A 27968-nucleotide genomic window follows, 5' to 3' on the forward strand; every position below is an offset into this window, starting at 1 on the left:
GAGTGAGAGAGAACACATTAACCTGAAAACCGTGTTCAGTTGTATTGTCGCACTGCACTGACGCCAGAAAATTTTGAGTTAATACCATAGCAGTCAAAATCGTGTTGGAGCCAATGGTTAAAGCTTCGTGCCTGTTCCTGTTCGCACAGTCAGCAGGTTTGTCCCTGACTTCACAAACAAAAGCAGATTTTCAACACTATTGATCATTCTAACCAAGTGACTCTTGATTATTGTTCCCTTTTTTCACCTTATCAGAAAAAGGCATCAGCAGAGAAGTCCTGACTGTGTCACAATAACAGCACTTGCCAATTGTGTAAATCATTACGGACCTGCAACAAAATACGAAACACTTGCAGCAGTGAAGTTTCCAAATGCTGATGCTGTAATGGAACAGCATTCTGGTGTTAAACCACTTTTATAAATCCATTCCTGCGTGTGAAACTTTTCTTTGTAATGGAGGAGATTCTGTTGTTGGTGTGAAACACATTTCTCTTTTCTCCTGTACCGTTTAGAGTTCAGGTCTCTGAATGTCTCCATGTGAAATAAATGATATAAAATACATCCAACCGCATAGCAGTTCTGTATCTGGAGTTACTTTTATGCAATTTAAACTTAAATCTTTAGTTACTATAACACTAGCCATGGGAAACTGTCTCTGGGAAATTAATATGCATAAATCTTTGTGGGTTTACAAATACACAAAATTAAATTTCAGATGTGACAGGGTAAACACGATTAGTATATTAATGCTTCTTCTTGAGAATGTTATGACCAAGACTCTGTAAGGTTTATAACAGGTAAAATATAATTCAAAATGATTCTTCTTTTGCTCCCCTCTTTTCAGAATACAGTCAGCTAATACTTAGGTGTGGAGTTTGTGATTGTTCAGAGTAACAACATCAAACAATTTGTGTTTGAATCCCCAACGCTTTTAAGATCCCGGCGTTCAGCGAGAGCTCTGAACACACCCTGAAGTCGCGACATACCCAGGGCAGTGCCCTGTGCGCTTCCATCTCAGACCGAGTCATACAAATATTAAGCATTTCCATCTTTAAGGTGATTCTTACCTGCACATTTATCTTCTATTAAGCAAGCACCGTCTTAACTCTTTTTGTCCGAAGCCTTGGGAAGAGAGAGTGTGCGCTGCAAGTCAGGGAGCTTAAAATGGCTCGTTTCATGTTGAAGTAGGTTTCTGCAGCGCAAGAGGAAGTTTACCAACCCTTGCCGCAGGAAGCGTCAAGGGTAGGGAGATTACTAAGAGGCTTATTTCACAGATTGTGTGCTTTCCGAGCAAATTTTTCATCTCTGGTCTTTTTATAAAACTCAGCTTTTGTGGCTTTTGTCCAGTATGTGCCTATTGTGTAAAAAATCATAAATACTTGCTTGCCTGACTTTGTTCAAAATAGTTATAGTTCTGTGTGAGGCAAAATTACGCAAGTTTGGGCTGGGTTTGACTCTCCCTGATTTAACTTCAGTTAAATCAGGTTTGGTGCACTGTGCTGATTATTGGTGGGAAGGCAGCCATGGATTCGTTAGAGTCGGTCCCAGCGTTACCTGCTCACAGGACGCTGGCCTGCTTACGCTCCTTCACTTGTGCAGCTGCATTAAAGGCGGGTAACTACAGATTTCACCCCTCTCCTGCCCCTGCTCTTCCTGTTATTTTTCCATCTGGGCAGCCTCAGTGCCTGCTGCCATGGCTAACAGAGAGCTGTGCTCCCTGAGCAGCGGTTTTCCGCGGTCTGTCTTTGTCCTTACCATTTCATGCAACCCAGAGCACTTTCTTTTGTCTCCTTGAGCGTTTTTGCCTAGCAAGGCTGCCAGGCAGAAAGGAGCCTGCACCCATGGGTCCTCGTGGCATTTTGCAAGCGTGTTCTGTGCAGCTACTGCCAGATCCTTCTTCATCTCCTCCTGCTTTTCCTGTGGTGCCTCTCCTGATTGCACTACTTCTCGTTTTCAGACCCTCTCTGCTCTTGCAGCAAGTGCAAATCCTGATCCCATAGGCACATTATAGCTCACGGTTTCTTTTCCCATCCCTTTATCTCATCCCCATTCTCTTCAACCCTTCTAGTCTCTGCCTATGTTTTGCCACAGTTCCCACCACATTAACAGCTTTCTTTTCCCAACTCATTGACGGTTCCTTTTTCCTTCCTTTTACTGATATGATTGTGATTCTTTCCTTTTTTCCCTGCTTTATTCGTGACACCGCTGGGTTACCCCTTTAATCTGCGTTCTCACAGCTTCCTGTGTTCCTGTGTGCACACCAGCCAGCGCTCACAGCTTCGTTCTCCTGTTGTAGCTCTGTTACCTTTCGAGCTGTGAGCAGTTTTACACCAGGTTAGAGTCTCACGATTGTTATCTCGCCTTTTTTTTTTTTTTCGTACTTGCACAGTTTCTGCTGTTGCCTCTCATGCTCATGGTGTTTTTGGGGAGGAGAAAGTAACAGCAGTGCAGCATCCCCCCGCTCAGCCCTTTAGCTCTTTCTGTCACCCTTGTGAGATGTTCTCAGTTCCTCTCTGCTAAGTACTAGGTTGCCATCACTGATCTGGAGGTTCTTATTCTTCTGACCGTTCTCCTCGTGTTTTAGAAATGCCTGACATAACCCCCGTCCTGCTATTCTACTTGCACGCTGCATTGCACCTCCTCCCTTCGACCTCTGAGGTCTGAATGTGTGCTTTGTGGCAGATTCAGTGGAATTTGCCAGAGTTTTTTCCCCATCTCCACTGAAATTATTTTCTAATGACTCCTGGCTGTGGGCTAAAGTTGCAAACTCCTTCCAACTTTATCCTGCCTACTACACAAACCACCTTTGAGAGGGGCAGTTGCATTCTTTGACATCTGGCACTTCTTGGCTTCCACAAATAGTGTCCTCTCCCTTCTCTGCTGCTGCTTTACTTGCCCTTGCAGCCAAGTGTATGGGTGATGCAATGAGATAGGAATTAGGGATCCACTCTTACATCCTGCCTCTTTCAGAGTCATGCAGCCATTTCTTGTGACCAAAAATGTGACAGATGTGCAGGATGTTTAGAGCTTTGTCATTGTGTAGTTTTAGCACTCATAACCGTGGTGTGACAGATCTCCTTGAACCCGACAGGTAGCCTGGGAAAAGCTGCTTGTGCTTCCTCAGAATAACAAAGCTCTGCTGTAGTGAGACCAGGCACGGACATCTCCCCAGAAGTGTGAGAAAATTGGGTCTCTGACAGTAAAGGAACTCGAAGTCGTGGTGGTTTTGAAGAGATTTTGGGTGTGCTCTAATTGCATTAGGACACAGTGGAGTGTGTTACTGTGAGACAAGAAATCACAGGTAGTCGTTACTGACCTTCAGCAGGTGTTACTGGAGTATAATATTCCAAAATGCATTGTGTAATATTTTGACTTAGAGAAGTAGTATCACAAAAGTCATTTAAAAACTGATGTTGCTAGTTTATTGGAGATAAACTGAAACGGTTCTCATATTTTAACATGTAATACAAACTTCACATATTCATACACAAAGTCAAAACACAATAAATATGATTCAAATCTCAATGTGGTTTAGAAGCAATTAAGCTGGTTTAAGAAGTCCTTGAGGGAAAAACCTGAAAGGGCATTTTGAGAGGGACTAGTTCCTGATTCAGTACTTGCATCAAAGTTGTGGCTGAATTATGGTTTTCTTAAAAAAGCAGTTTGGTTATTCTTGTGTAGCCCTTTATGGTATAATTCAGTTGCTAGTCTAAGGCCTTCCCTTTTTTTTCTTTTTTTTCCTCCTTTCTTTTTTCCCCTCTTCCCTAATGATCTTTGAGAACAGGCAGACTTCTGTCCTGTTCAGCTCCTGTCACCATGATTTCTGGGCAAAGGAGTAAAACCAATCTTGACGCTATTTATAGAAAGCTATTTAACACATCTTACCTTCTAGATCTACAAGTTGCTACAGCATTCCCACTATCATAAATGAAAAACGCCTAGAATCTGAATTTAGCTTTCCTGGGTTAAAACTTCATGTTGTTACTTGAAAGCTAAGTTTTTGCCTTATATTAATGATGTAAAGAAGGCAAAAAATGAGTTTTTACCTGAGCAGGAATTAAATCTCAACTACAAAATTGGTTAAAATGGGTTTCTGTGACTTGGATGATTCTTTGTTCTCCTGTTGGTTATCTGTTTCTTTTGTGAGCTTCTCAGTAGTTTCATCTTGGGTTTTCCTTTGGATCATAGCATCTCTCCCCGATACCAAGTCTTGCATTATCACGTCACTTCCAGTTGTGTCCTTGAGCATCTTCTGCCACGTTCCTGCCGCGGTCGGCCATAAACTGTTTGTCGCCAGAATATCGCCGTTGCTCCTGGCCCGCCGTTTTCCTTGCTGAGTTTTTTTGAGATACGACATTTTGTTGGCTATTATGACCGTCGACAGGAATAAGAAGGTGCAGATGAGCACCAGTATGGCTATGACAATGAAGCAAATCAGTATAAGAGACTTATTGTCTTCACACGTTTCTTTGGTCGTCGTACTCTTGGGTTTGCGGGTGCTCCCGGCTCCGGTGGCAGGAACAGCACTGCTGGCGGGGGAAGATGTTGAGTTTTGGGCCTTTGTGCAGGGTAAGGGCTGCACGGTACTTGGCTGCATTTCAAAAGTAGTAGTTTGGCTGCCGAAATTGATGCTCAGGGAGGATTTTGTATTGGCTTCTGTTGTGTTCTGGCTTCCATTCGGGATTTGGGTGATATGATTCCAGGTTTCGTTCATAACCCTGGGATAATCGGTAGGGATTGCACTTGTTTGCAAACACAAAGAAGAGATTATTATGACAGGAAAGGCAAAGTGTGGTTTATTAAGTCTCTTGGCCTTCATCTTCCTGTTTTAGTCACCTGCAACAATACAAATGACAGTATTAGTCTCGCAAATGCTGGTTCCTAGAGGTTTGAATTGGACTTCTCAGGGAATAGTAGGCAATGGCATTTTTGATGAAAAAAATATGTGACTTGACCTCATTTCTAGTGGATGTAGGAGGAAGAGTTCAAGTGCTTGATACTCTGAAAGAATAGCTTGTCTCAAACTTCTGACAGCTTGAGGCTTACAGGAAATATACGGAGATTTAAAAAGAGCATGAAACAAAGAGAGAAAGGCAAGTGTTTCCTACTCAGTGATGCAGGGGCAGGCTCCGGTAGTTCCTCCTCTTTAAAGCTGCCCTTATTAGAACTGCAGCTTCGTCACTTCTGCTTTTACACCATGAAAGGAGAAAGCCCTGCAAAGCTCACAGATGACTGCCTCAGACTTTCCCGTATTCCCCTGAACCGGAGCTGTGCTCGCACAGGTGGTCAGATGGAAAACTTCAAACTCTCCCTGCAAGTGACAGCAGTAACTTATTTTAATTGTCTGTATTTCTTAGCACAGCTGTCTGGAGTATTTCATAAATGCCTCGGAAAGTCTTTGTTCTCTACTTTTCCTGCTGTATCGTACAGAAGGCTATTTATCGCAAATGTTCTTCTCAAATTTTTATCACAAACATGCTGCAGATTGTGACATTTTCTTTAAAATGCCTGAGATGATTATGCAAATGATATTACCATTAGTATGTCCGGTTTCACATTCGTGTAGTATTCAGATTTCTATTTTGAATTAGTCTGGAGGGCTGGAAACTGAGCTTGAGGTCAGTCTGATACTAGGAGAATAACCTCCAGAGAAGAGAAGCAGCAGTGAAGCGCTTCAGTGCTGCTCTTTGTCCAGTTTGCACGAGACATGTTCAGAGTTTAAGGCTTTTTGTCCCATCCAGTGTCTCTCTTTCACCTGCCTCTGTTGATAGAACTAAATGTTCCCTTCGAATGCTACAGGCTACATTTGGTTTCAATATAAGTCCTCTAGAGAATGACCAAAAGCGGTGGTGCTATTTTTATGAACACATTTGTTCTTGAAGCTTTTGCTTTAAGGGTAGCCAAAGCATATCTGTACATTTGTAACATTAGGTCATGTTGAAATATTCCACGCAATATTTACTTTTCTCCTAGTCAAAAGTTAGTTTGCCCACGTGTCGGAGCTCACCCGTAACGTAAGATTAAGCTCCATTCTGAGATGAATCCTTATTGTTAAGTTTGAACTGGAAACCGTCTTAGTAATCAACTGCAGCTCAGGGAGAATTTTTATCTTTATGGTAAAGGTTGCCTGGAGGATGCCTTGGAAAAAAACCAGAACAGGCAAAGCTGGTTTGTGCACGAGGTGCAGAGCTGAGATACATTTGCCAGAACAGATATACTCCAGCATTTAATGCTGTTCTCTGAGAGTTGCAACTCTCTTTAAGCTTACTCCCCGCAAGAGCACAAGAAGTCCAGTGTTAGTTGTAGCGTTCTAGACCAGATGTGCTTTTCTTAAAAATAAATAAACTGATGTTATTACGGACTTCATTTAAAATCATGTGAGTGAGGGAACTGATCATTTAAGAGCTGGTTTTCTTCTTTTTAGTCTCAGCCTTTGTGCCCGGGCATCGATAGGGTCTCCTGTGGGCGCACAGTCACGTCTGCGTGGCGCAGGAACGCCAGAGCTAAGCACCGACCGGTGCTGTTGTTTCTTCTGATTGTGAATAACCCTTAACATTATTAAAATACAGTTATATCAGCTGCCTTCATTCAGTTGGAGATAGTACTTGTACAGATTATTACTGCTTTCGAGTTACTTGAACTTCTTTTAAAATACTTTCGCATATAATTTTCTACAAAAGCTAAGAAACTTTGAAGTGGGACTTGAAATAGGAGAAGGAAAACACGTACTTACCGTGCCGAGCTGTAGTCAAAAGAAAGCTGTCGTTTCAGATATTTAGTCTTGTAAAAATAAAATTTCTTTGTGTGTGTATTTGCTCTTCGCATGCAAGCGACCATTAACGTAAAGCAAGTAGATTTAGGCACTGCTGGTATTTTTTAAGCAAATCTGTAACTGAAATTATATGTCGTTTACTCTAAGTGGAGAACTAAAACCACAGAGATGACACGCTTCCTTTTGGTACCAACTATACCATGACACGGTAGAGGGGGAAAAACACCAACTTGCCCAAATTAGCTCTCAGAACAACAGGAAGTAACACAGGGGGAAAGAATATCTTTGGCAGACAAATATTCTACATTTGTGACATTCATCTCCACAGTTACCTACACCTGGTGCTTTGCCTCGAAGGTTACCCAGAGCAGTGTCTTTGTCAGCTGCTGGTTCGCCTTGAGAGAGTTGAGTTAAAGGTAGCCTGAAACAGGGCTAGGTATGGAAAAGTAGATCTAAAAATTAAATGTTCATGAGCTACGGTTGAGTTTGATTTTTATTTAGTTCTATTAGTATTACTCAGTTTAGTAGAATTTTGTCTGCTGTGCCAACTCAGGAGACTTGTTTTAGGCAGAGGCGCTGTCCAGTCTCATAAACCAGAGAGAATTATGAAAGGAGAACAGGAACAGACGCCTTTAGGCTGTAGCTGCCAGCCCAGCATCGGTGCTTTGGATCGAGGGTATTTTTAGACCTGTGAGAAAGATCAGTCTGATTTAGTGGAGCAGTAGTGTGTAATGCACAAATGTCCGTAACGTGGATCGAAAATGCCAACCAGCAGTGTCTGTTTTGCTTTCTTACAGATTCAAGACCGGTCAGATCAACGGAGATTTGTTGATATACCACGTCCTGCTAACTCTGAAGCCATACTATGCAAAGCCATACGAAATTGTAGTGGACCTCACACACGCTGGCCCCAGTAATCGCTTTAAAACAGACTTTCTTTCTAAATGGTTTGTAGTTTTTCCAGGCTTTGCTTATGAAAATGTCTCGGCAGTTTTTATTTATAACTGTAACTCTTGGGTCAGAGAATACACCAAATACCATGAAAGGCTCTTGACAGGTTTGAAAGGAAGCAAAAGGCTTATTTTCATAGACTCTCCAGGGAAACTGGCAGAGCACATCGAGCACGACCAGCAGAAACTCCCAGCAGCTACCTTGGCTTTGGAGGAGGACTTGAAAGTGTTCCACAATGCTCTCAAACTGGCTCATAAGGACACCAAAGTTTCTATTAAAGTAAGTCCTTCTGATGTTCTATTTTTGTAAGGACTTGAATATGATTTTACTGTCTCTTAATTCTCCTCTCCTGTCTGGAGGAGGAATCACAGCTTCTTTAGGAAGCATAAAATTCTGTGCATTTATCTTTATAAAATGAGTAGTTTCAGGCTTTTCTCTCTTTTTATTGTTAATAATGGGTGTTGAACTGTGTTTCTGTTCTCTTTCTAAGGTTGGGTCGACAGCGGGACGGTTCAGGTGACATCAGCAGAACGAACAAGAGTCCTGGGACAAACGGTGTTTTTAAATGACATATACTACGCCTCTGAAATCGAGGAAATATGCCTCGTTGATGAGAACCAGTTTACCTTAACCATTGCCAACCAAGGCACGCCGCTCACCTTCATGCACCAGGAGTGTGAAGCCATCGTTCGGTCCATCATTCATATCCGGACGCGGTGGGAGCTGTCGCAGCCAGACTCTATCCCCCAGCACACCAAAATCCGTCCCAAGGACGTCCCTGGAACGCTGCTGAACATCGCGCTGCTCAACCTGGGAAGCTCAGACCCCAGCCTGCGGTACATATCCTCTCAATTCATATCAGCTTGGGTCAAAAGCATGAACTGTTTTCAAGGTTTTCTTAGTGTTAGTGAACCTCCCTTGAACCAAACCATTTTCTTGCACCAGAGCTCCTTAAAATGTCATAGAATCATAGAACCATAGAATGGCATGGGCTGGAAGGGACCTTAGAGATCATCTAGTCCAACCTCCCGGTTTTGGGCAGGGACGCCACCTCTCGACTAGACCTTTTTTAATGTCCTTTTTTAATATAAAGAAAGATTAAGTTTTTGTCGGTGAAGAAAGATGTGCGTACTGTCAGAGTAACCGAAGGCATATAGGAAGCTTAATTTCTTTTGATAAGGAAAACACTTCTGCTCTGCAATATGTGTTTAGCAGGTACTCCTGATTTTCATGGTGTCGAACTTCTCGTTCAGCACCGTGGGAGCTGCGGGCTGGGGGATGCTGTCGGGAGGGATTGTCTCAGGCGGGCGCTGGCTCCAGGGCCCTCAGCTCTCTGTCCTCCGGCAGCTCGGGTGCACCTGGAAATACTCAGAATTTCCTGGAACCAAAGGCACTTCTGAGAAGTCCACTATAAAGTTCTTCAAGTGTGCTCTTTAGCCTCTTCAGAAATTGCTTAAAGCGGGTGGAGGAGTAATTTCTTTCATTTCTCCAAAGCAAATGTTTTTGTCTCTGAAGCTGGACTAGTGCAGGGGAAAGTTCAGGATTTAAATGCAATCTCTTGTGTAGCAGTATTGATTTGTTTTTTAAAATGTCAGTACCACTGCTGTGATGCCTGGGTGTAATGTATATCTTTTTAACTGCACAAGAAAACCGTTACAAGTCACGTTGCTTGCTTCGTTTCAGGTCTGCTGCCTATAATCTTCTCTGTGCCTTAACCTGTACCTTTAATTTAAAGATTGAAGGCCAGTTACTGGAAACTTCAGGTCTCTGTATTCCTGCCAACAACACGCTCTTTATTGTATCTATTAGTAAGACTCTTGCAGCTAACGAACCCCACCTTACCTTAGAGTTCTTGGAAGAGTGTATTTCTGGATTTAGCAAATCTAGTAAGTAACACTGGTATTCCTTAACGCTAACCGCCTATTTGAAAAGATTTAAGTTGGTGGCTGCCTCGCTTGGTCAGTTAAGCTTCCTCATGTTACTGAGTCACAAGAAGTTGAAATTGCAGATGCTCCTTGGAGCTGCTTTAGCTGTTCTTAAGGTTATCCGTCTCGATCTGTTTCTTAATAACGAGGCTGAGTCATGCTCTGGAGCCAGGCAGTTTCACAAACTGGAACGGCATCTGTTGGAACAAAAACATTACTTTTCACATTTGAATGTGCCCTTTCCTTTCTTGTGAAGTTGATTTTAAAAAAAAAAAAAAGCAACTGCCTTTTAAACTTTGAAATTAATGCTAAAGCAAGTTTTACTAGACTTGTCTTTCATTTAGAGGATTAAGTTAATTCGGAGAGGTCGCAATACAAATTGTTCCATATCACCTCCAATAGTTTTGTGCAGCAAGTACTTTAGGTAGATCTCTGTCACGTTGTTGATTCACCAGAAGCAGAAGATATTGCAGAACAAAAATCAAAATTTGAGTTCCATGGTAGAAAAGGTTTGAACTCTAGAATATATGTACCCAGAGCCGTTACAGGGATCTTCAGTCATACCAAAATGAATCTTTTCAGTTTGATTACGTCTCTCAATTGTACATCTCTAGAACTGTTGCGCTCCGGTCATCGTTTTTTCTCAGCTGTAATACAGCTCTGACTGTACTGCTGGGACCTGCTGAGAATACGTTCTCAAGATTTAAAAAGCATTTATCTTGAGCAGTCCCACCTAACGCTGAAGGTACACATCATTGTGTGCTGAAATGTCACCATCTCCGGGCGGCTGGTTCCTGGCTGTCGTTACCAGAGCGCGTTTCCTTTTGAAGCCTGTCTGTCTGCCCAGTGTTATCTGTTCAGCTCTGCTAGTAATTACTTTGGACAATAAAACGGAAAGGAAAAGTGCTCGCAAATAATTATTTACTTACAAATCAAGACCAGAGGTGAATTTTGTGTTAAAGAGTGATTTTTTTGTTGTTGTTGTTTCAGGTATTGAACTGAAACATCTTTGTCTGGAGTATATGACTCCCTGGCTGTCCAATCTCGTCCGGTTCTGTAAACACAATGATGATGCCAAGCGCCAGCGAGTCACTGCTATTCTTGATAAGCTGATAACAATGACAATAAATGAAAAGCAGATGTATCCTTCCATTCAAGCTAAGATATGGGGAAGTCTTGGACAGGTACAAATTCTGCATAATTTGTTGCATTTTCTGTATAAGCAGATAATAGTTCTTAAACACGTTAAATGTTAATGCAGAAAAATAAAACTAATCATGACACCACCTACGTGTATTAGCTGTATGGCGAGTAGCGTGCAAGTCCTTCTGAAGTTTCCAGTCCATAAAATTCTTCACAGAATCACTGATGAACTCTAGCTGCTAGGAGGTTGTTCCTGGCCCTCGCTGAATGATTGCTGATTTAAAAGGTGGTTTACTGTGGAAAAATAGAGTTAATCTGACTGATAAAAACCAGATCTTTTTTTTTTTCTCTAACAGATAACAGACCTCCTTGATGTTGTGCTGGATAGTTTCATCAAAACTAGTGCCACAGGGGGCTTAGGGTCCATAAAAGCTGAGGTTATGGCAGACACAGCGGTAGCGCTCGCCTCTGGAAATGTCAAATTGGTTTCAAGCAAAGTGAGTTCCCTCTTTGACTTAATTTCCTTTTATATTTCAGCTTAGATAGGAATGTGGCACTGAGATGCTTTCTGATAGCTCAGTACAGGCAATAATACAAAAGCCATGATAGGATGGGTTCCAAGCAATAGAATAACTCCAGCGTGGAACTGTAAAGCTTTTTACTGAAAGTTTGAGCCGTGTTCTTCGTTTGAGTAACACAGGATTGTCGCTGTCTTTTCAGGTGATCGGAAGGATGTGTAAAATCATCGACAAGACTTGTCTGTCTCCAACTCCTACGCTGGAGCAGCACCTGATGTGGGACGATATCGCCATTCTGGCACGTTACATGCTCATGCTCTCCTTTAACAACTCTCTGGACGTGGCAGCGCATCTCCCCTACCTCTTCCATGTGGTCACTTTACTGGTGGCCACTGGTCCCCTTTCTCTCAGAGCTTCCACTCATGGCCTCGTCATCAACATCATTCATTCCCTTTGCACTTGTTCACAGCTTCACTTCAGTGGTAAGTTGTTTTCTTGTCATGTTTGCAATTAAGCTGATGGCTCCTTGCTTTGTTTAATTAGTATTTCAGTTGTCTTTCTCTCTTTAAACTACTCTGGGAGTTTGGAAATACCGTGTTGTAATTCAGCTTGCGTACTAATCCGATCTGCAACAAATGGGTATGGAATTTAAAAATTACTGACTGGTTCAGAGCAGGTGCATAATGTAAACTGTGTAATGGGTTTTAGAAAAAGAGAAGAAAATACCAGTAAGTTCCTGTAATGCAGAGAAAGGAGAGAATATGTCTGTGCTAAAACTGGCTGATGTGCATCTTTTGAATGGTTGCGTAATGTGGTAACAAAAATATCAGTTACATAAGGGAATTGTGAAACTATACTGTTAGAACAGGTATTTTGCATATGGCTGTGTTTTAGCAGTCCTAAAATAATTGGTATTGGCAAACATGTAGCTGTCGCTTCGTACTACAGAACAGCACCAGGCTAGATTTTTTTCAGGAAGAATATTAAAATTTATGTAATGTTGTCTTCTTTTGTTTTTAAAGTGTCTGAAAGCTTATTTTGTATCTAAATATAGCAACAACGTGTGAATACACACACATGTATATATATAGAAAGAAAAGCTTTCCTTTGCCGGAGGGAAAGGCAAACCTTGCTGTTGAAACAATGAATTTGAAGTACACTGAAATGAACTGAAAGTTCAGGATTGTAAAAATATTCAGTGTTAGTAGGAGGGCTGTCATTGTCTTGTGATGGAAATGGCTTGCATCATTTCGGTGCCAGAGCCAAAAGCAGAATTTGATTGCAGTTAGAGCTTACAGCACTGTTGGTATTTCAAAGCAGGAACTCTCCAGTTTCCATTTTCTGAATCAGCGTGAGGAGAAGTCTCACAGAACCACATCTTTAAACAAGTTTAAAAACCCCCGTTTTCAGAAGACCTCTTCCTGGTGACTGGTTTCTTCAGTCCATGCAACTGGCCCCAGTTGTTGTGGTGTCCTCTTGGGGAGGTAGCAAAGAAAATTGGAATCACCTCTAGGGTGATTATCTGCCTTTTATTCATGGGAGGGGGGGCCTCGGAGTGGTTAGAATGCGGAGCGCATGTCGGTGGTTTACATCTAATATGTAAAAATTTATTCAACAGAGGAGACCAAGCAAGTTTTAAGGCTGAGCTTGACTGAGTTCTCTCTGCCCAAATTTTATTTGCTGTTTGGAATCAGCAAAGTGAAATCAGCCGCAGTCATAGCGTTCCGGTCCAGCTATCGAGACAGGTCGTTCTCACCCGGCTCCTACGAAAGGGAGACTTTTGCGCTGACTTCCCTGGAAACTGTTACGGAAGCTCTGCTGGAGATCATGGAGGTACGTGGTTCCAAGCCAGAGGAATGATTTCCCAGGGCAGGCGGCACTGCTTACGCCTTGTGCAGGCACACAGTGCAGCGAGATTTGCCCCCCGTGATGGGATAATAAATAGTGAAGTAGCTGACTTCTGAGAACTAACCTAACTGCACATTCTGGATTTTAAAAACCTCTTTTCTTTATGTTACACGTATTCAAACAATATAATTCTTTCTAGGCTTGTATGAGGGATATCCCAACGTGCAAGTGGCTGGACCAGTGGACAGAGCTCGCTCAGAAGTATGTTAGAGATGGCACGGCACAACCCCTGCCTGCCTGTGCGGCACACTGAGAACCCTCAGCTGCCTGCCGCACAGCCTGCTTGCTGTCTGTTTGTTTGGTAATAACAGCCTCTGCTGTTTCTTCACAGGTTTGCATTCCAGTATAACCCGTCCCTGCAGCCCAGAGCACTTGTTGTCTTCGGCTGTATCAGCAAACGTGTCTCTCACGGACAGATAAAACAAATAATCCGAATCCTAAGCAAGGTAGATGGGTCTATGTCTGTTTTCCTTTGTGACTCATAGGATAGCTCTTTTAGCTATTTTTAGCTTTATCTTCCCATCAAATATAGAACTCAGCATAGTTTGAGGATAAGTATTTTTTCAAGCTTATCATTGTATAGAACTGACTGATTGGAAATACGCTTTTTGTAGGCCAGGCTTTTAATTCAAACTCAGTTGGTGGCAGTAGGTTTCATCACTGCTGCAATTTCTAGAGTAACAATAATTTTCCACCTTGACTTTAAAATTTGAGACATTGATTCACGAGTCAGTAATTAAACAAATGAGATATTTTCTGTTAGGGCATTTAGCTGCCTGCACATGATTCACAACTTTGTTTATTTTAAAGAAAGTTAATGATTTATTGTGTTATAAGTAAATGCAGTAAAGAGCAGGACATTCATAAAAGAAAACTTCAAAATAGACTGCCTAGCTTGGGCATGATGTTCCATATTTCCTAAAGAAGGCTGTATTCCACAGCAAGTAAGCAATGTGCTAAATATGTGTATTTTAAGCATTTTATTAGAGTTTTATGCACACAAACTTTAAATGAACAGCATCTGAATTGTAAAAGAGCAGCTATTCTCTAATTCTCCTACCCTGTCCTGCACCCTCACTTTTTAGATACATATTGTGCAATTGCTTTCAGCAATACATATATCATTTCTGCGTAAATCTCTTTGGAAAAGTCCTTAAGAATTGATGTAAAATGAGCTCAAGCTTTGTAAACTAACTGAGAGTGACAATTATTGTTTAGAGCTTTCATCCTGTATTTACAAAGCAAAATGTAATTATGGTTGTATTTAATTACTCTCGGTTTTTTTTCTACAAAAAGGGACTGGAGAGCTGTTTAAAAGGCCCCGATAATTACAACAGCCAGGTTCTAATAGAAGCTACAGTTATAGCTCTCACCAAGCTGCAGCCTCTCCTTAATAAGGTAAACAACTGGATTTTTAGAGTAAAGAGAGGATATGTTTTGTAAATGAAAATTATACTTGTGGATATAATTTCAAAAGTATAAGTAAGTGTTGTGGTATCTGAAGTTCACACTCAGCTGCGATGACTCATGCTCGGAAGTTCTCCATATGGGAAATGTGTCAGATGTTTGTCCGTGGGACCCGCGCAGAGCCTTCAGAAATGCTCCAGAATGTGCCGTTCTGCTTCGGCGAACTGGGGCACGGCGCTGCGGGCAGGGGCTCTGCCACAGCCTGTCCTCATTCTTTCCAAAAGGTTTTCAGTCTTGGCTTTCCAATGTGTTACACGCCTTGCAGCTCACGGCTCGTATTAAACGTTAGTCGGACATGATGTGCCGTTGCTTTGGCCTGCCGCGTGTTACTTTCACGTTGGTTGAGCAGCGTACCCCCTGGTACGCCAGTAGGGAAGAGCCCCGTGTACCTACTGTGAGTAAATAAAACCTGGTCCCAGAAAAATCTGCTACTTGCTCTTGCAGGCTTTTGGATCTGGAGAAGAAATTGCCTGGCGGGTTCGGTGTGCGGAGTTGCGATCCATTTTCAGTGGGTGCTGTGAAAACCTATTTCTGTCCAGTCTGGTGTAGGGTCATAGGAGTCTGACCTTTTTGTGAGTAAGGGAAGGAGTAGGACAGAAGGAATGGCTTGGGGGCAGAAAATGGCTTGAAACTAAGGGACTTTCTATATTCCCGTGTTAAGTGCATGAAGGCTGCAGGTTCATAAGAACGTCTGCTCTGCTGGAACAGACGTGGTCGGGGACAGCCCCTGCTGTCCTGGGCAGGACCCTGTGTCAGTCCTGTTTGTCTCTCACTTCCAGGAACTGACTTGACAGTAAAATCGTGGCTTTTTTCTTTTTCCTTCCAGGATTCCCCTATGCACAAGGCTCTCTTCTGGGTGGCCATGGCAGTCCTGCAGCTCGATGAAGTAAACTTGTACTCAGCAGGTACAGCTCTGCTTGAACAGAACCTGCACACCTTGGATAGCCTTCGAGTGTTCAACGACAAGGTGAGCTGTTAGCCAGCAGCTGTGATTAGCCCTGAGTTGCTGTAAGCAGTTAGATCTGTTAAAAAAAGAAAAAATATTCTTTGTCCTTAGGGACACTAGGTAAGCAACTAAAACTGAATTTTGCATTAGAAATTGTTTCAGTTGGGTAATATCAACAGTAAAACTACAATGTGGAGATTAAGCTCTTAGATATTTCTGTTCCAGAAATAATAATAATTCCGTAATAATAATGTATTCTATTCAGGAGTGTGGGTTGTTTTAAACAAAAAGCAACTTGAGATACGAGGAGTAAGATTCGATGAGGTACTCTTGTGTTTTACTTTTTCTGGGTCAGAGCCCAGAAGAGGTGTTCATGGAGATCAGGAGACCACTCGAATGGCACTGCAAGCAGATGGATCATTTTGTTGGGCTCAATTTCAACTCCAACTTTAACTTTGCACTAGTGGGACACCTCCTGAAAGGTAAGAGTACATACTGCTGCTCGTTTGAGCACATACTGCTGCTCGTTTGAGTACATACTGCTGCTCGTTTGAAATGAACGCTCTTAATTGAGAAATAAAAACAAGCCCAAGGATAAAGGAGGAAAAAATGTGTGGTGGATTTTGAGTAATTTGGATTATAGACCAGATACAGAATTAAATGCTCTTTGACTAAAAGACTGCCGGGTTTCCTTTGTACATGTCCTGTGAAGGTCCTTAGTGCTAGTGGTATCAATTCTGAATTGTCACAAGGTGTGTGGCTTCATTTGCCACAGTTCTTTACATCTTCTCCACGAACACTGACTTTCTCAGTGCGTATGCCTGGGTTCAGGCTCACTCTTTTAGAAGACTGGTTTATGAGATAATAGATATGAAATGCACACAGACGTTTGAAATTATGTGACAATAATTGGTTCTCAACTTCATTTCTTAGGGTACAGGCATCCTTCTCCTACCACTGTAGCAAGAACAGTGAGGATTTTACACACGCTGCTGGCGCTGGTTAACAAGCACAGGAACTGTGACAAGTTTGAGGTGAACACCCAGAGCGTGGCTTACCTAGCAGGTACCAGCCAACAACGAGGCATTCTGTTAAATTGGTGCTGACTGAAAACGAATGGGTTCTTGTGGGAATTCTTAAGGTTTTGAGTTGATAGAATTGTACCAGCGTAAAGGAACCTTGTAACTGAGACAGACAAGGGGCTGAGCTGGGTACATCCCTGAAAGCTTTTTGTGGGCTGAAGCTTTGTCGGCGCAGGACGTGCTGTGCAACTTGGAAAATACTGCAGGGAGGCTGAAGGTTTCTTGGTTTAGATACTGAAGGGTGTGCCTTAGAACATACAAATTTCTAGGGGTCTAGAAACAGAGATTGTGACCATGTGAGGGCAGATGTGTACATCACGTAATTGTAGCTGGATGGGGAATGTGATTTTTTTTAATGACCTTGTTTGAATCGGTACATTTCAGTAAGGTGTAATTAGATCTCATGGTGGTCTTTGTACTGTCAAATATTTAAATTGATGGAGTATTGCTTGCATTCTTCAATGTATTCTTACTGTGGAAAACTTACATTAGCTTTCTTTGAATTTTTAGCTTTGCTGACAGTATCTGAGGAAGTTCGAAGTCGCTGCAGCCTAAAACATAGGAAGTCTCTCTTGTTGACAGATGTTTCAATGGAAAATGTTCCTATGGATACATATCCCATACATCACAGTGACACTAACTATAGGTTGGTTGTCTGGCTTTTAGATAAATTACCCAAATTTCAATGTCTGTTTCTTATAGGAAGTTATCTCAAGGTAACCTGTGGTATATTGAAGCCCAAAGCCCACAGTCATAAAGTGAAATTAATGTTCTGTTATTGATTCCAGGGTGATAATGCTACTTGCCCTATGATTAAGACTTGCAGAGAAATTTGGGTGCTGAACTCACAGAGATTTAATTTTTAGATCTGTAAAGCTATTTCAGAGCTTAACCTCTTTGGAGGTGTTAAACTTCTTGCCAACATCTTTCTGTGAGACCCAATTTCATTTCATTTTTCATTTCCATTTTAGAAGAAAATTGTGTTTGTCCTTTGAAGAGCTTCAGGACATGTACTAAGTAATCGCTTGGTCCCTGTAGTTGGAAAATCTTGACACCTCGTGGTGTCAACCTGGGAGTTGACAGAAGGAGACAGTTTCTCTCAACAGGGAGCTCTTCTCTCAGTATCTCTCCCTTTAGCACCCACTCTGGAGTCACTGGCTGTTAAATATCTTTTGTCTTGCCTCATAGGCTGATTTGCTTGTGTATTTCCCATTGCTTTATTTTTTATCTCTTCAGTATCACAGTCATATCAGATTGTTAGTGTTCACTACTTCAGACGTTTCTGCAAGCGGAGTAGTTACTATTTCTTAATCCGTGGGTTTGGGAGATCTGTTAGGAAAGGTGGATTTAATGAAGGAGAGTTTGGCTAGTTGAAAAATATATGCTTAAATGTGCACAATTTTAAAAATTTTCTTAATTTCTCTGCACTTTCAGGACACTAAAGGAAAATCAACCGTGGTCATCACCAAAGGGGTCAGACAGACATCTGGCTGCCAGTTACCCAACAGTGGGACAGATCAGCCCTCGAACACGAAAATCCATGAGTTTGGATATGGGGCAGCCTTCACAAGCGAACACTAAAAAGCTTCTAGGTTATTAAGATAACTCATTTGCTAACTTTTCTGCAGAATATCCCAGGAAGCGTTACTGGAGAAAACTTGTATTTGTTCTGATGTTAATTGCTTAGTCCTGATTCAGGGGCATACATGCAGTTGCTACAAAATTCAACTTGCAGAACACTGTAAGGAGGACTAACAGGGTTCTTTTAATCACGAAGTGGGAGAGGCAAGAGTGGCACTCAAAGTGTGCTTGTCGAAGTGGAGAAAAAAGGGAAAAAATGAAAAAAAAAAATAAAAATCCCTAGGTGCTAAAGATTCATAGAGCAACTTTCCTGCCACCAACCCTCTTTCAACAAAGCTGAGACTCTGAGCACCGTAGCCTAGCTGCTAGGTTGAATACTCTACCTTATGTTAGGAAAGATGGTCCCAAAACATTTTAGATATTTTGTAAGCAATCTGGTGGTTATTCATGGCTTCTCAGTGCATCGTGTTTGCAAGCAAAGTCTCCATGTCAGAGAAACAGGATGAGTTGCTTTGTGTAACTCCTGGGTGCGCTCTTTCGTGATGCGGTACATATGGAAGAGGAGGGGCCTTTCTTTCATCACTATCCTATTACTGCTTCCTTTTCAGTAGTCACAGTTTTTGGCATGTTTATTCGATGTGATGTGTTGACTAGGAAACCATAGCATGCCCACAGCTACATATTTGAGTAACTTGCATGCTTTCCTCATACGTATCGTGAAGCACTTTGGAAACTGTGATGGAGAGCGGCATGGTGTGATCGTATTTTTCTCTGCCATCCCTGGAAATGGTGAAAATGTCCCTAGATTCCTATCAATATGTTGTAGATAGGAGAGTAGCTTGGCCAGAAAATCAGGAAAAAAGTTAGAATACGGATTTGGGTTTAATGTTTTTAATTGCCTAATAAATTGTTTTTAGGTACAAGGAAAAGTTTTGACCATTTGATATCGGACACAAAGGCTCCTAAAAGGCAAGACATGGAATCTGGAATCACAACGCCTCCCAAAATGAGGAGAGTAGCCGAAAATGATTATGAAATGGGTGAGAAACAGGACTAACATTTTAAGAATAATACTAATTATAAATGCTTTGTATCTACATACAAAGGATTCTTTCTAAATTCGATGTGTATTTGCCTAGGTTACTAAAAGGTAAGGGAGAAGCATCTTTCTTAACAGCAGCTTCTGGAAAGGACAGCGTTCCCTATCGCTGGCAGCTGAGGTCTGAAGTAGGGTCAGCTGCTCAGTTTGCAGGGACAGAGCAAGGGGCAGCCGTAAAGTACTGCACGCAGGAGGGACGTGAAATAAGTAAAATCTGGCTTTTTAGCAGTTCATGAGCCCCAGCCACAAATTGCCGCAGGAGATGGAACGTGACCTAATGCCTAGAATGCCTCTCTTCATCTTCTCCCACATCTGCTTCCTGTGCCCCCACCCCCAATTGCGATGCAAGACCAGGGCTGGCCCGTCGCATCTGCGGTCGGCTGGGGCTGCCCGCGCCCCGCGGGGGGATCCCCCGCCCCTGGGCCTGTATCGCGCTGATGAGGAAATTGGGGTTGTTGTTTGCCATCTGAGAACACATCCCATGTAGTGGTCTAGCGCTGCTGGCGGTGCAGCACAGGTGCTGCTTCTATACTCCGTGAACTCTGGAGTTGGCACGTGACGGAATTCATCGGGCAAGAGCTAATTTTTGTTTGCATTGGGTTTTGTTTGGCTTGGGATGAGTTGCTCTTTTTTTCTTTTTATCTGCCAGAAACCCAAAGGATATCACCACAGCAACACTCCCATCTTCGAAAAGTTTCTGTTTCTGAGTCAAACGTCCTCCTAGATGAAGAAGTTCTGACTGACCCAAAGATTCAAGCACTGCTGCTTACAGTTCTTGTAAGCTTTCTGTGTGTTTTCTGTTGTTCTCTGATATTCTTTTATCTCTCAAAGAAGCGTGTGTGTTCCTTGCAGTGTTTCTCGGTTCATATGGATCAGAATCATTGGTTTATAATAATATAATAGTAAGTATAATAATATAATAGTAAGGTATATAACAAAAGGATATTAATACATTATACTTGAAAAGTTAAGTAGTGAAAATGGCTGGAATCCCAGCATAATTCAGTTTAAAAATTGGTATCAGTGTAGGTACAGAGTGAGAGTGCTTTGTTCGGGTGTACCAATACAGTTCCCATTCCTGATAGAGTGCAGAAAGACCGAGTCACCTACTTTTGTCAAACACTGGCTAACTTTTTTTCTTTTCTTGCCAGAATAGAAGCTGTTGCCAATTCTATATTGTTCCCCACATACACATGAAATAACTTGATTCCATGTCCAAAAAAATTAATATTTTGTAATGCTTTCTGAAGCGTCTTAAACCCTTAAACTACAACAACAAAAGCCTGTAACTCCTGCAGTGAAATCAGCAGATGCTCACTGAATCCTTTGCATTCTGACAGGCAACGTTAGTGAAGTACACTACTGATGAGTTTGACCAGCGGATCCTATATGAGTATCTAGCAGAAGCCAGCGTCGTCTTCCCAAAGGTCTTTCCTGTCGTGTAAGTGTCTAAACTGCGGTTTGCTCAAGTCAGTTGGGAACTGCAGATTTATTTTATTTAATGAACAAAAAGCCAGTCACTTCTCTTTTCTTCAGGCATAATTTATTGGACTCCAAGATCAATACCCTTTTATCGCTGTGCCAGGATCCAAACTTGTTGAATCCAATCCATGGGATCGTTCAGAGCGTTGTCTACCATGAAGAGTCTCCACCCCAGTACCAAACTTCTTATCTGCAGAGTAAATATTTTTCCACTTCTAAAAAAAGTGCTCCGTTTTAAGATAGTTTCACTGCTGGAAATGTTTCACCTTTGCAGCCCTAATAGAATGGTCAGTCAGTCTTGTGTGGCGTCTCTCTAACTTAATACATCCTAATACAAATAAGAGTTCACATGTTAAAAAAGAAAAACCTGCTGACATGAAGATCGAGACTGCTTGCTGCAGGTGCACCAAATATTGAAAGTATTACACCATCTGCATGAGTAAAAAGAAGTTGAAACTCAGCGTTCTGTTTCCACTAACCCATTTAGAGAAGTCCAAACGTGAACGGTGGTGATAAATTATGAGTTTTAAGTTAACCTTGCGAGTTAGGGATTAGTTTAATTATTGGTGAATTCCAGAGTAACATGTGAATTTCAGTGCCCAAGCTCACTTTCATGTGACACTTGAACACTTAAAGTCTAAATATTTTTTTTATGGTCCTTAATCACAGACTTTCCAGGAAAATCCATAGGAAACAGATGACCTAAGTGTTGACATAATGTTTCAAAGGAGATGTGTGCTCACATGCTAAATTTACCTTTTAAAATATCAAGAATTTCTTGTGTGACGATTCTGAGGTTTTGAGGTTTTTACAACGTATGTATTTCATATACTGTTGAAAATGCCCTAACTTCGTTATATGTGGTTTGGACATCCATTGTCGCCCCTCCAGTTGAGAACTGTGTTTTTGTGATAACACTCAATTTGTTGTTGTAGGTTTTGGATTTAATGGGTTATGGAGGTTTGCTGGCCCATTTTCTAAGGTAAGAACAGCACACTCTGAAATTCCTGAGTCATTTTGCCTTTGTTTTCTGTATAAAGTATGTTGATGCTCAGGCAAAGATGCAGCTAAGCGACAAGCATTAGTATTTATATAAGCAAGTTAGTAATATAAGGCTCACTTATGGAGCTGAAACAATTTTTGAGCCTGTGTCGGCTATTTTCATAAACCCGGTAAGGTCAAGTTACCAAAGCTGGGTAAAAGCTGTCAGGTGTGTAAGGCGCATTTACGCCTACACGTGGTCTTTCGTTTGTACGTTTAGATCAATGTGGAGAAGACCACAAATCAGTTTTTACACATCAAACACTTTTTAAAATTTTCAAGAAAAAACCGTGTGATGTTGGAGTTCTGGGGCAATGCTCATACTGACAGCAAAATAGGAAGAAAAGAACCAATTCACTATTTTTTTTTCCCCATCTGCCACAGCAAACCCAAATCCCAGACTATGCCGAGCTCATAGTGAAGTTTCTTGATGCCTTGATTGACACGTATTTGCCTGGAATTGATGAGGAAGCCAGTGAGGAATCTCTCCTGACACCCACATCTCCGTATCCTCCTGCAGTGCAGAGCCAGCTCAGCATCACCGCTAACCTGAACCTCTCCAACTCCATGACCTCGCTCGCCACTTCCCAGCACTCCCCAGGTCAGTAGCTGTTCCGCGGCCGCCCAGGTAAGGGAGATGCATTGAACCCACTGGTTTTGTAGCCAAACCCTCAGCCTCATCATCTCTTGGGATGTCTTTATGCATCGAATACCATTCCTCAGACAGATGAATATTAATTTGTTGACTAAGCTGTTACGCTGGTATTTTAGAGGTTGGATTTTATCCAGCACAAAAGCTGTCTTCTCAGTCGTTGTTCATGAAGGAAATAGCATTATTAAGTACATCAGAATGAACAACGGCTGCATCTTCTTTGCATGGAACATATGCAGCAGTGGAGCCTCAAGAAATAATAAATATAAATATGTAATTGTGACACTTTGCAAGGAGAGTAGTACTGATCTGGGCACTGCCAGGTAGCGCGTTTCAGGGCGAAAAGTCCGGACCTGGGCTGAGGAGGGGATTCCTTCTGGTGTGGGGAGAAGTGCAGAGGTTAAATTTAACAGCATAGATTTTCAAGGTGAAAATAGGAAAAAGAAGGGCAGGATTATTCAGTAGAGCAGATGAAGCGTAAGCTAGAAGAAATGAAACGTGGGAAGAAAGTGAAATTTATGTCAGAGATCTCCACGAAGACTCTTTCTGAAGTGATTTTGGATTAGTGTCTTGTATATTGGAGGAATCTTTACTCTTCTTTGTCATAAAAATTACACCGTGTGATATTTCGTAAATGGTGATTTAACCGTTGCATTTCTGTACACTGAAGCAATCAGTCTTTTATTTCTTCTTCGTTTCAAACCTTGATGGAAGGCTAGAAACCATTTGTATTCAGGTGTGATAGTCACAGAGGTGGTTTGGCTCTGTCACTCCCTTGGTTGCTGGTTTCTGCTGGCCCCGAAGTGAGCTCTGCTTAGCGGTGCTTGGTGCCATTCGGGAAATCTGGCCCCACAGACCAGTTTGCCCACAGATGCTGGGCCTGGTGTTCGGTGCCATGAGTGTTGCAGGGGTGAGGCGCCTGCAGAGGAGTGACAGCGTAAGAAAGTGTTTGAGTAATTTGGGAACAGTGATTTCATTGTTTTATTTCATGCAGTGAAAAGTGATTACAACTCGCTTTTTTCCACTAGGAGAAGCCAACTTAAATAGTTCAAATCTGGGGAGATCACCTTCTTGATGTTCTAGAATTACCTTTGAAGGTTCCTGTCAGTTTAAACGTACTCAAAACGAAACTCTTGCTGTGAAAGTCCGTATGTTGTGGGCAGCATCTCGCCCTTTGGAATGCGCCATCGGCGGCAACTCCAGCAGTTCTTTGTGCGAGGATGAAGTGATGATGCAGGATTAAGCCCTCTACTAGCAAAAAAAAGTTTTTACTATGTAAATGTCTTCCTTCCTTACTCCTCACTTTCTACTCCTTCCTCCTTTGTAGCTAAGAGGAAGGAATGAATCCAGCTCATCAAAAATTTCTTTCAAGTGTTGTGCAAACCAACAGCTTTTGTCAAAGCCCAGCTCGCTGAGCGCGGTTAGGAACTAGTGAACTTGTTCACGGTACTAGTGAGTCTGTAATAATTTATTTTTGCCTGGTTTGTTTGGAAATTAAATTTTAAAGGACTGATATGAAGGCTGTGAGATTACCAAGGGGTCCGTTCTTGCAATCAGCCTTTGGAGGTGTTTCCAGCTAGTGTGAGGCAGCCTTAAGGCATTACTGCTCTAGGAAAGCCTCGTGCTTGGTGTTCGATCTAAATGGTTTTTTCCCATCCATCCTCGCTTAATTTGTAGCGTTTTACCTATTTCCTCGAGCACTCTTGCTTCATTCTGGCAGTTCGAATACAAACACTTTGGGTTTGCTCAGGGGATCTCCAGCTTTCTCGAACTGTGGACGGTGTCACAACACAGAGCTTTTCACTGTGCTCCTTCATCCCATGGTTACTACGTTGCTCTGCTTTCATCAGCACACAGTTAAGTGCTAAGGTGTTGCATTTCTCGTGGGATGCTAATAATACCTGGTGATGGAGCAGGCAAAGTAAGTCAGTCACATCCTTAAGAATAAATTTGGTGTCAGAGAAGTGGATGCTTGGTATGTGAAATTACTCTGCTGCAGATATTAAGCTCAAATGAAGAACTATTTCATGTGAGCTCTTCTGATTCACTGGAAGTCAGCTTTAACTTGAATTACACGCCACTGGAAAACAGACGTGACTTCTTTGGACTGAACTGCAGCACTCTGAAGCTCTGTCAAATGGATACTCAGCGCCATTTGGTATCTACTTCTGTGTGGAGAAGTAAGAAAAAGATGCGGAAGAAGTTTTTTTGCCCACACCCGTGGGTTGCTTCCTATTCTCCTTGTAGTTTGTGGGTTTTGTGAGCTTACACCCACATGAGGGGAGGCAGGATGCTGGAGCCTGCAGCCAGCTCCTGGCTGGAGCTCTGAGGTTGTCCCTGTCCACGCGTGAAACGTGGAACGAGTTCTTGGTTCTCATAATGCCGGAGAGAATCCATTTCTTAAAAGAGTGAGGCAGAGCTGTGGGAGATGTCATTTGTAGTAATAGGATTTTGTTTGAACCTTCTCATTCACTGCTGGACATCCTAATTTTTGCTGCTGATTGTAGTTTTAGCCTCTTGCATAAAAACCCCCTTCCTGCCACTCCTTGCCGTGCTGCACGTGCCCCGTCAGTGGTGAGTGTTGCAAACCCACGTCAAGCACGCTCGTTTGGTTGCAGAACTAACGTGACAGCTACGCTGAGATATTGCCGCAGCAAGGATTGGCTCATGGTAACGTCAGCGTGAAAGTGTTAATTGATTAGAAGCATGTCTGCATTAAACACAAGTCTCAGCTTTTCTAGCTTCAAGTTCCTGATGTTAAAGCAACGCCTCATAACCCGGGGCTTTCGTGTCCTGTCATCGTGTCAGCATGATGTTTGTACACAGCAGCTCATTTTCGAGGTTTGTTTGATGTGATTCTTTTAGCAAAACCTAGACTTACCATGTCCTGCAGAGAACATCCAAAGCTTTTCAGACATGAATATGAAAACTTGTTTCTTTAGTTGTCCCTGGTAAAAGATAATTGATGATTTTTTTGATTTATTTACTCTCAGTTTGCCAGAGTTTAAATCATTATAATTGGTGTCTACGCTTTGACACTTAACTCTTCAAATGAATACCTGCACCACCTCTGTTTCTGCCTATGCCACGTGAGCCAGCTGAGCCTTTGGTTCCTCCTGGCAGCGAGACAGAGTCTTCCAAACACGGATTTGTGTTTGTGTTTGTGGATTTAACGTGGAGGGGAATTGCAGGCACTTGAACACACACACATAGCAAGGACCAGCCTCTGCCGTTGCAGCGGAGTTCAGAAACGAGCCTTCCTGGCTCTTCCGTTCACCTGTTTAAGAGCAGTTCTGGCTGGAAGAACAAGCGAGCGGCTCCGTGGCACCACCAGCGCTCCAGGGACATTTTTGACAAGTCCGGCATGACCGGGTTCTGCGCCCTGGCGGCGACGGGTGGTGTTGCAGGGCGGCCCGGAGCGGGGGTTTAACCTGGTCTGTGGGGGATTTAACCTGGTCCTGGGGAGTTTAACCTGGTCCTTGTGTCCCCGCAGGGATCGACAAGGAGAACGTGGAGCTCTCGCCCACGGCCGGGCACTCCAACAGCGGGAGGATGCGCCACGGCTCGGCCAGCCAGGTGCAGAAGCAGCGGAGCGCCGGCAGTTTCAAACGTCACAGCATCAAAAAGATCGTGTGACTATTCCTTTGTAATTCTTTTCTTTTCCTTTTTTTCCTTGTTTTTTTAATTTGGAGACTGACTGAGACGCGCAGGCCTCTCGCAAAGGGCCTCCACCGGTCGCGATGCTGCACTTAAGTTTCCAAGTTCCCATCCCGTCAGCCGTGTTGCCAGATGATCAACTCTTGAGACGTTGCCTGAGTTTTAATGCCTTCATTTCTTCTTCCCTTCTGTTTTCGGTTTAAGCCAGTGTTTCAGAACCGCTCGTTCAGATCCCGGCAGACGTTGTCGCCGAAGGAGGCGTGGAGTTCTAGAGCGCGGCGGAACCGTGTCTTGCCCAAACACGAAAGCCATCTCCCGTCAGCAGTTCTGCCTCGCGTCTGTTATCTGCCTTGTCTGTTCTTCTCTAAAGGAAAGTGTTCGTCCTTAATCCTCTTTGCACACTTGTCGAGGTGGTGGCTTTGTGAGCCGGGGGAAGTTACTGTAATCCTGGTTTTAATTCAAACCTGTAAGATTTTTAGCTGTGGACTTTTTTTTACCATGCTTAAAAGAAACTTAGGATAGCTGCAGTACAATGAGCTTCACCGGGAGTGGTTGATTAGATTAAATTTCTAGTAATTAGCAATAAATTTGAGAGGACAAGGAGGCTGCATGAGTCTCTGTCATTCCCCAGACCATAGCTTCACGCACTTGGACTGTGTATGGACCAGACTGGACAAACTGGCTTTTTTCCAAAGCAGGTTTGTTGGCTTTTTTTTGGCTGTACTTTAACTGCACTAAGAAAGGTTCTGTAGTGGAAAGAAAATCGAGAACTGACTATTGCACTGTCATTGTAACAGTGTTGAAAATGTATTGCTTCTTTCTTCTGTTTAGCATTTACTTTTGCCCTTCCCGACAACATGCACCTTCGAGAAATTCCTGCCAGGGTATGGAGGGGAAAAATGAATGAATTATAACTTCCAGCTCTGGGGATTGTGTTTGGCAAAGCTGCTTTTGCGCTGCCCGAGCAGCGAGGTAAAAACAGCGACGTTTGCTTAAGGTACCTGAATTTAGAAATAACTGACAGTGTGTCACAGCCAGGCTACGTGTGAATGTTTGCAGTGCAATTCCTGGAGTCAGGACAGACGCCGGCAGCCACACCTCCCTCCAAGGGGGGTTTAGTTTCTGAGGGTTCCTTCTTGGGGGTTACACAAACTGAAATCGCTGTGACTGTGAAAGACTCGCCGAGGCTGTGCAGGGCCGGAGGGGAACACGCCGAGCACTCGGTCTCGGAGGCGAGCGGCAGCGCCAGGCGCACGTCAGAGGCTGCGCATGTCTCCTGCCGGAGAACAGTGAAACTCCCCGGGTTCAGATCTCTGATGTGTGTGAGAAGTCAACAATCTATATGTGGCTTTAAGGGAAAAAGAAGAAAAGACAAAAACAAACAAGTTATCCACTCTATAAAACAAAACCCTCTAGTGCAATTTTGTTAGTGGCTTTCAGTAAATCAAACTCCACAGCTAAATTATTAGAGAATGGTACAATTAAGTGTTTGGATTTTATTGATATAGCACATAATTCACATGTATCCACGCAGTAACAATGTAACATTTATGTAAATAAAAATACCTTTATTGTATTAATTCATAAAATAACAATTTAATTTCTTTAATTTGTTTACAGTCCTGGAAAAAACTACAAACACAAACTTTATATGCAAATAGTTTGCCAAAACAAGAAGAAAACTTAGAATTAGCAGTCTTGAAAGAGACGTGTTGGAAAATAGGAAGGCTCGAGCAATTAACCA

At 42.6% G+C, this 27968-nt stretch overlaps 2 protein-coding genes across 2 annotated transcripts; one reads left to right on the top strand and one right to left on the bottom strand.

Moving 5' to 3' along the window:
- Window positions 1-4057: 4057 nt before the first annotated feature.
- Window positions 4058-4819, bottom strand: EVI2A (ecotropic viral integration site 2A). Its single transcript, XM_009878427.1, has one exon. The coding sequence runs from the start codon at window positions 4817-4819 to the stop codon at window positions 4058-4060; it is 762 nt and encodes a 253-aa protein (XP_009876729.1).
- A 378-nt stretch (window positions 4820-5197) lies between these two features.
- On the top strand, window positions 5198-26203 carry NF1 (neurofibromin 1). Its single transcript, XM_009878438.1, has 23 exons — window positions 5198-5282; window positions 7545-8006; window positions 8214-8559; window positions 9407-9609; window positions 10639-10832; window positions 11148-11288; window positions 11512-11791; window positions 12928-13142; window positions 13357-13418; window positions 13549-13663; window positions 14514-14615; window positions 15511-15651; window positions 15986-16112; window positions 16564-16695; window positions 17223-17358; window positions 18147-18304; window positions 19211-19333; window positions 20042-20169; window positions 20733-20833; window positions 20929-21071; window positions 21810-21856; window positions 22300-22516; window positions 26061-26203. The coding sequence occupies exons 1-23, from the start codon at window positions 5198-5200 to the stop codon at window positions 26201-26203; spliced, it is 3801 nt and encodes a 1266-aa protein (XP_009876740.1).
- Window positions 26204-27968: the final 1765 nt, after the last annotated feature.

This window comes from Apaloderma vittatum, unplaced genomic scaffold (genome assembly GCF_000703405.1).
Source record: "Apaloderma vittatum isolate BGI_N311 unplaced genomic scaffold, ASM70340v1 scaffold26610, whole genome shotgun sequence".
Lineage (NCBI taxonomy): Eukaryota > Metazoa > Chordata > Aves > Trogoniformes > Trogonidae > Apaloderma > Apaloderma vittatum.

Coding starts and splice junctions, on each gene's coding strand:
- EVI2A (XM_009878427.1), bottom strand. CDS start 4,819: ATGAAGGCCAAGAGACTTAATAAACCACACTTTGCCTTTCCTGTCATA.
- NF1 (XM_009878438.1), top strand. CDS start 5,198: ATGAAAGGAGAAAGCCCTGCAAAGCTCACAGATGACTGCCTCAGACTT. Junction 8,560..9,406: donor AGCTCAGACCCCAGCCTGCG/GTACATATCCTC, acceptor GCTTCGTTTCAG/GTCTGCTGCCTATAATCTTC. Junction 14,616..15,510: donor TGCAGCCTCTCCTTAATAAG/GTAAACAACTGG, acceptor TTTTCCTTCCAG/GATTCCCCTATGCACAAGGC.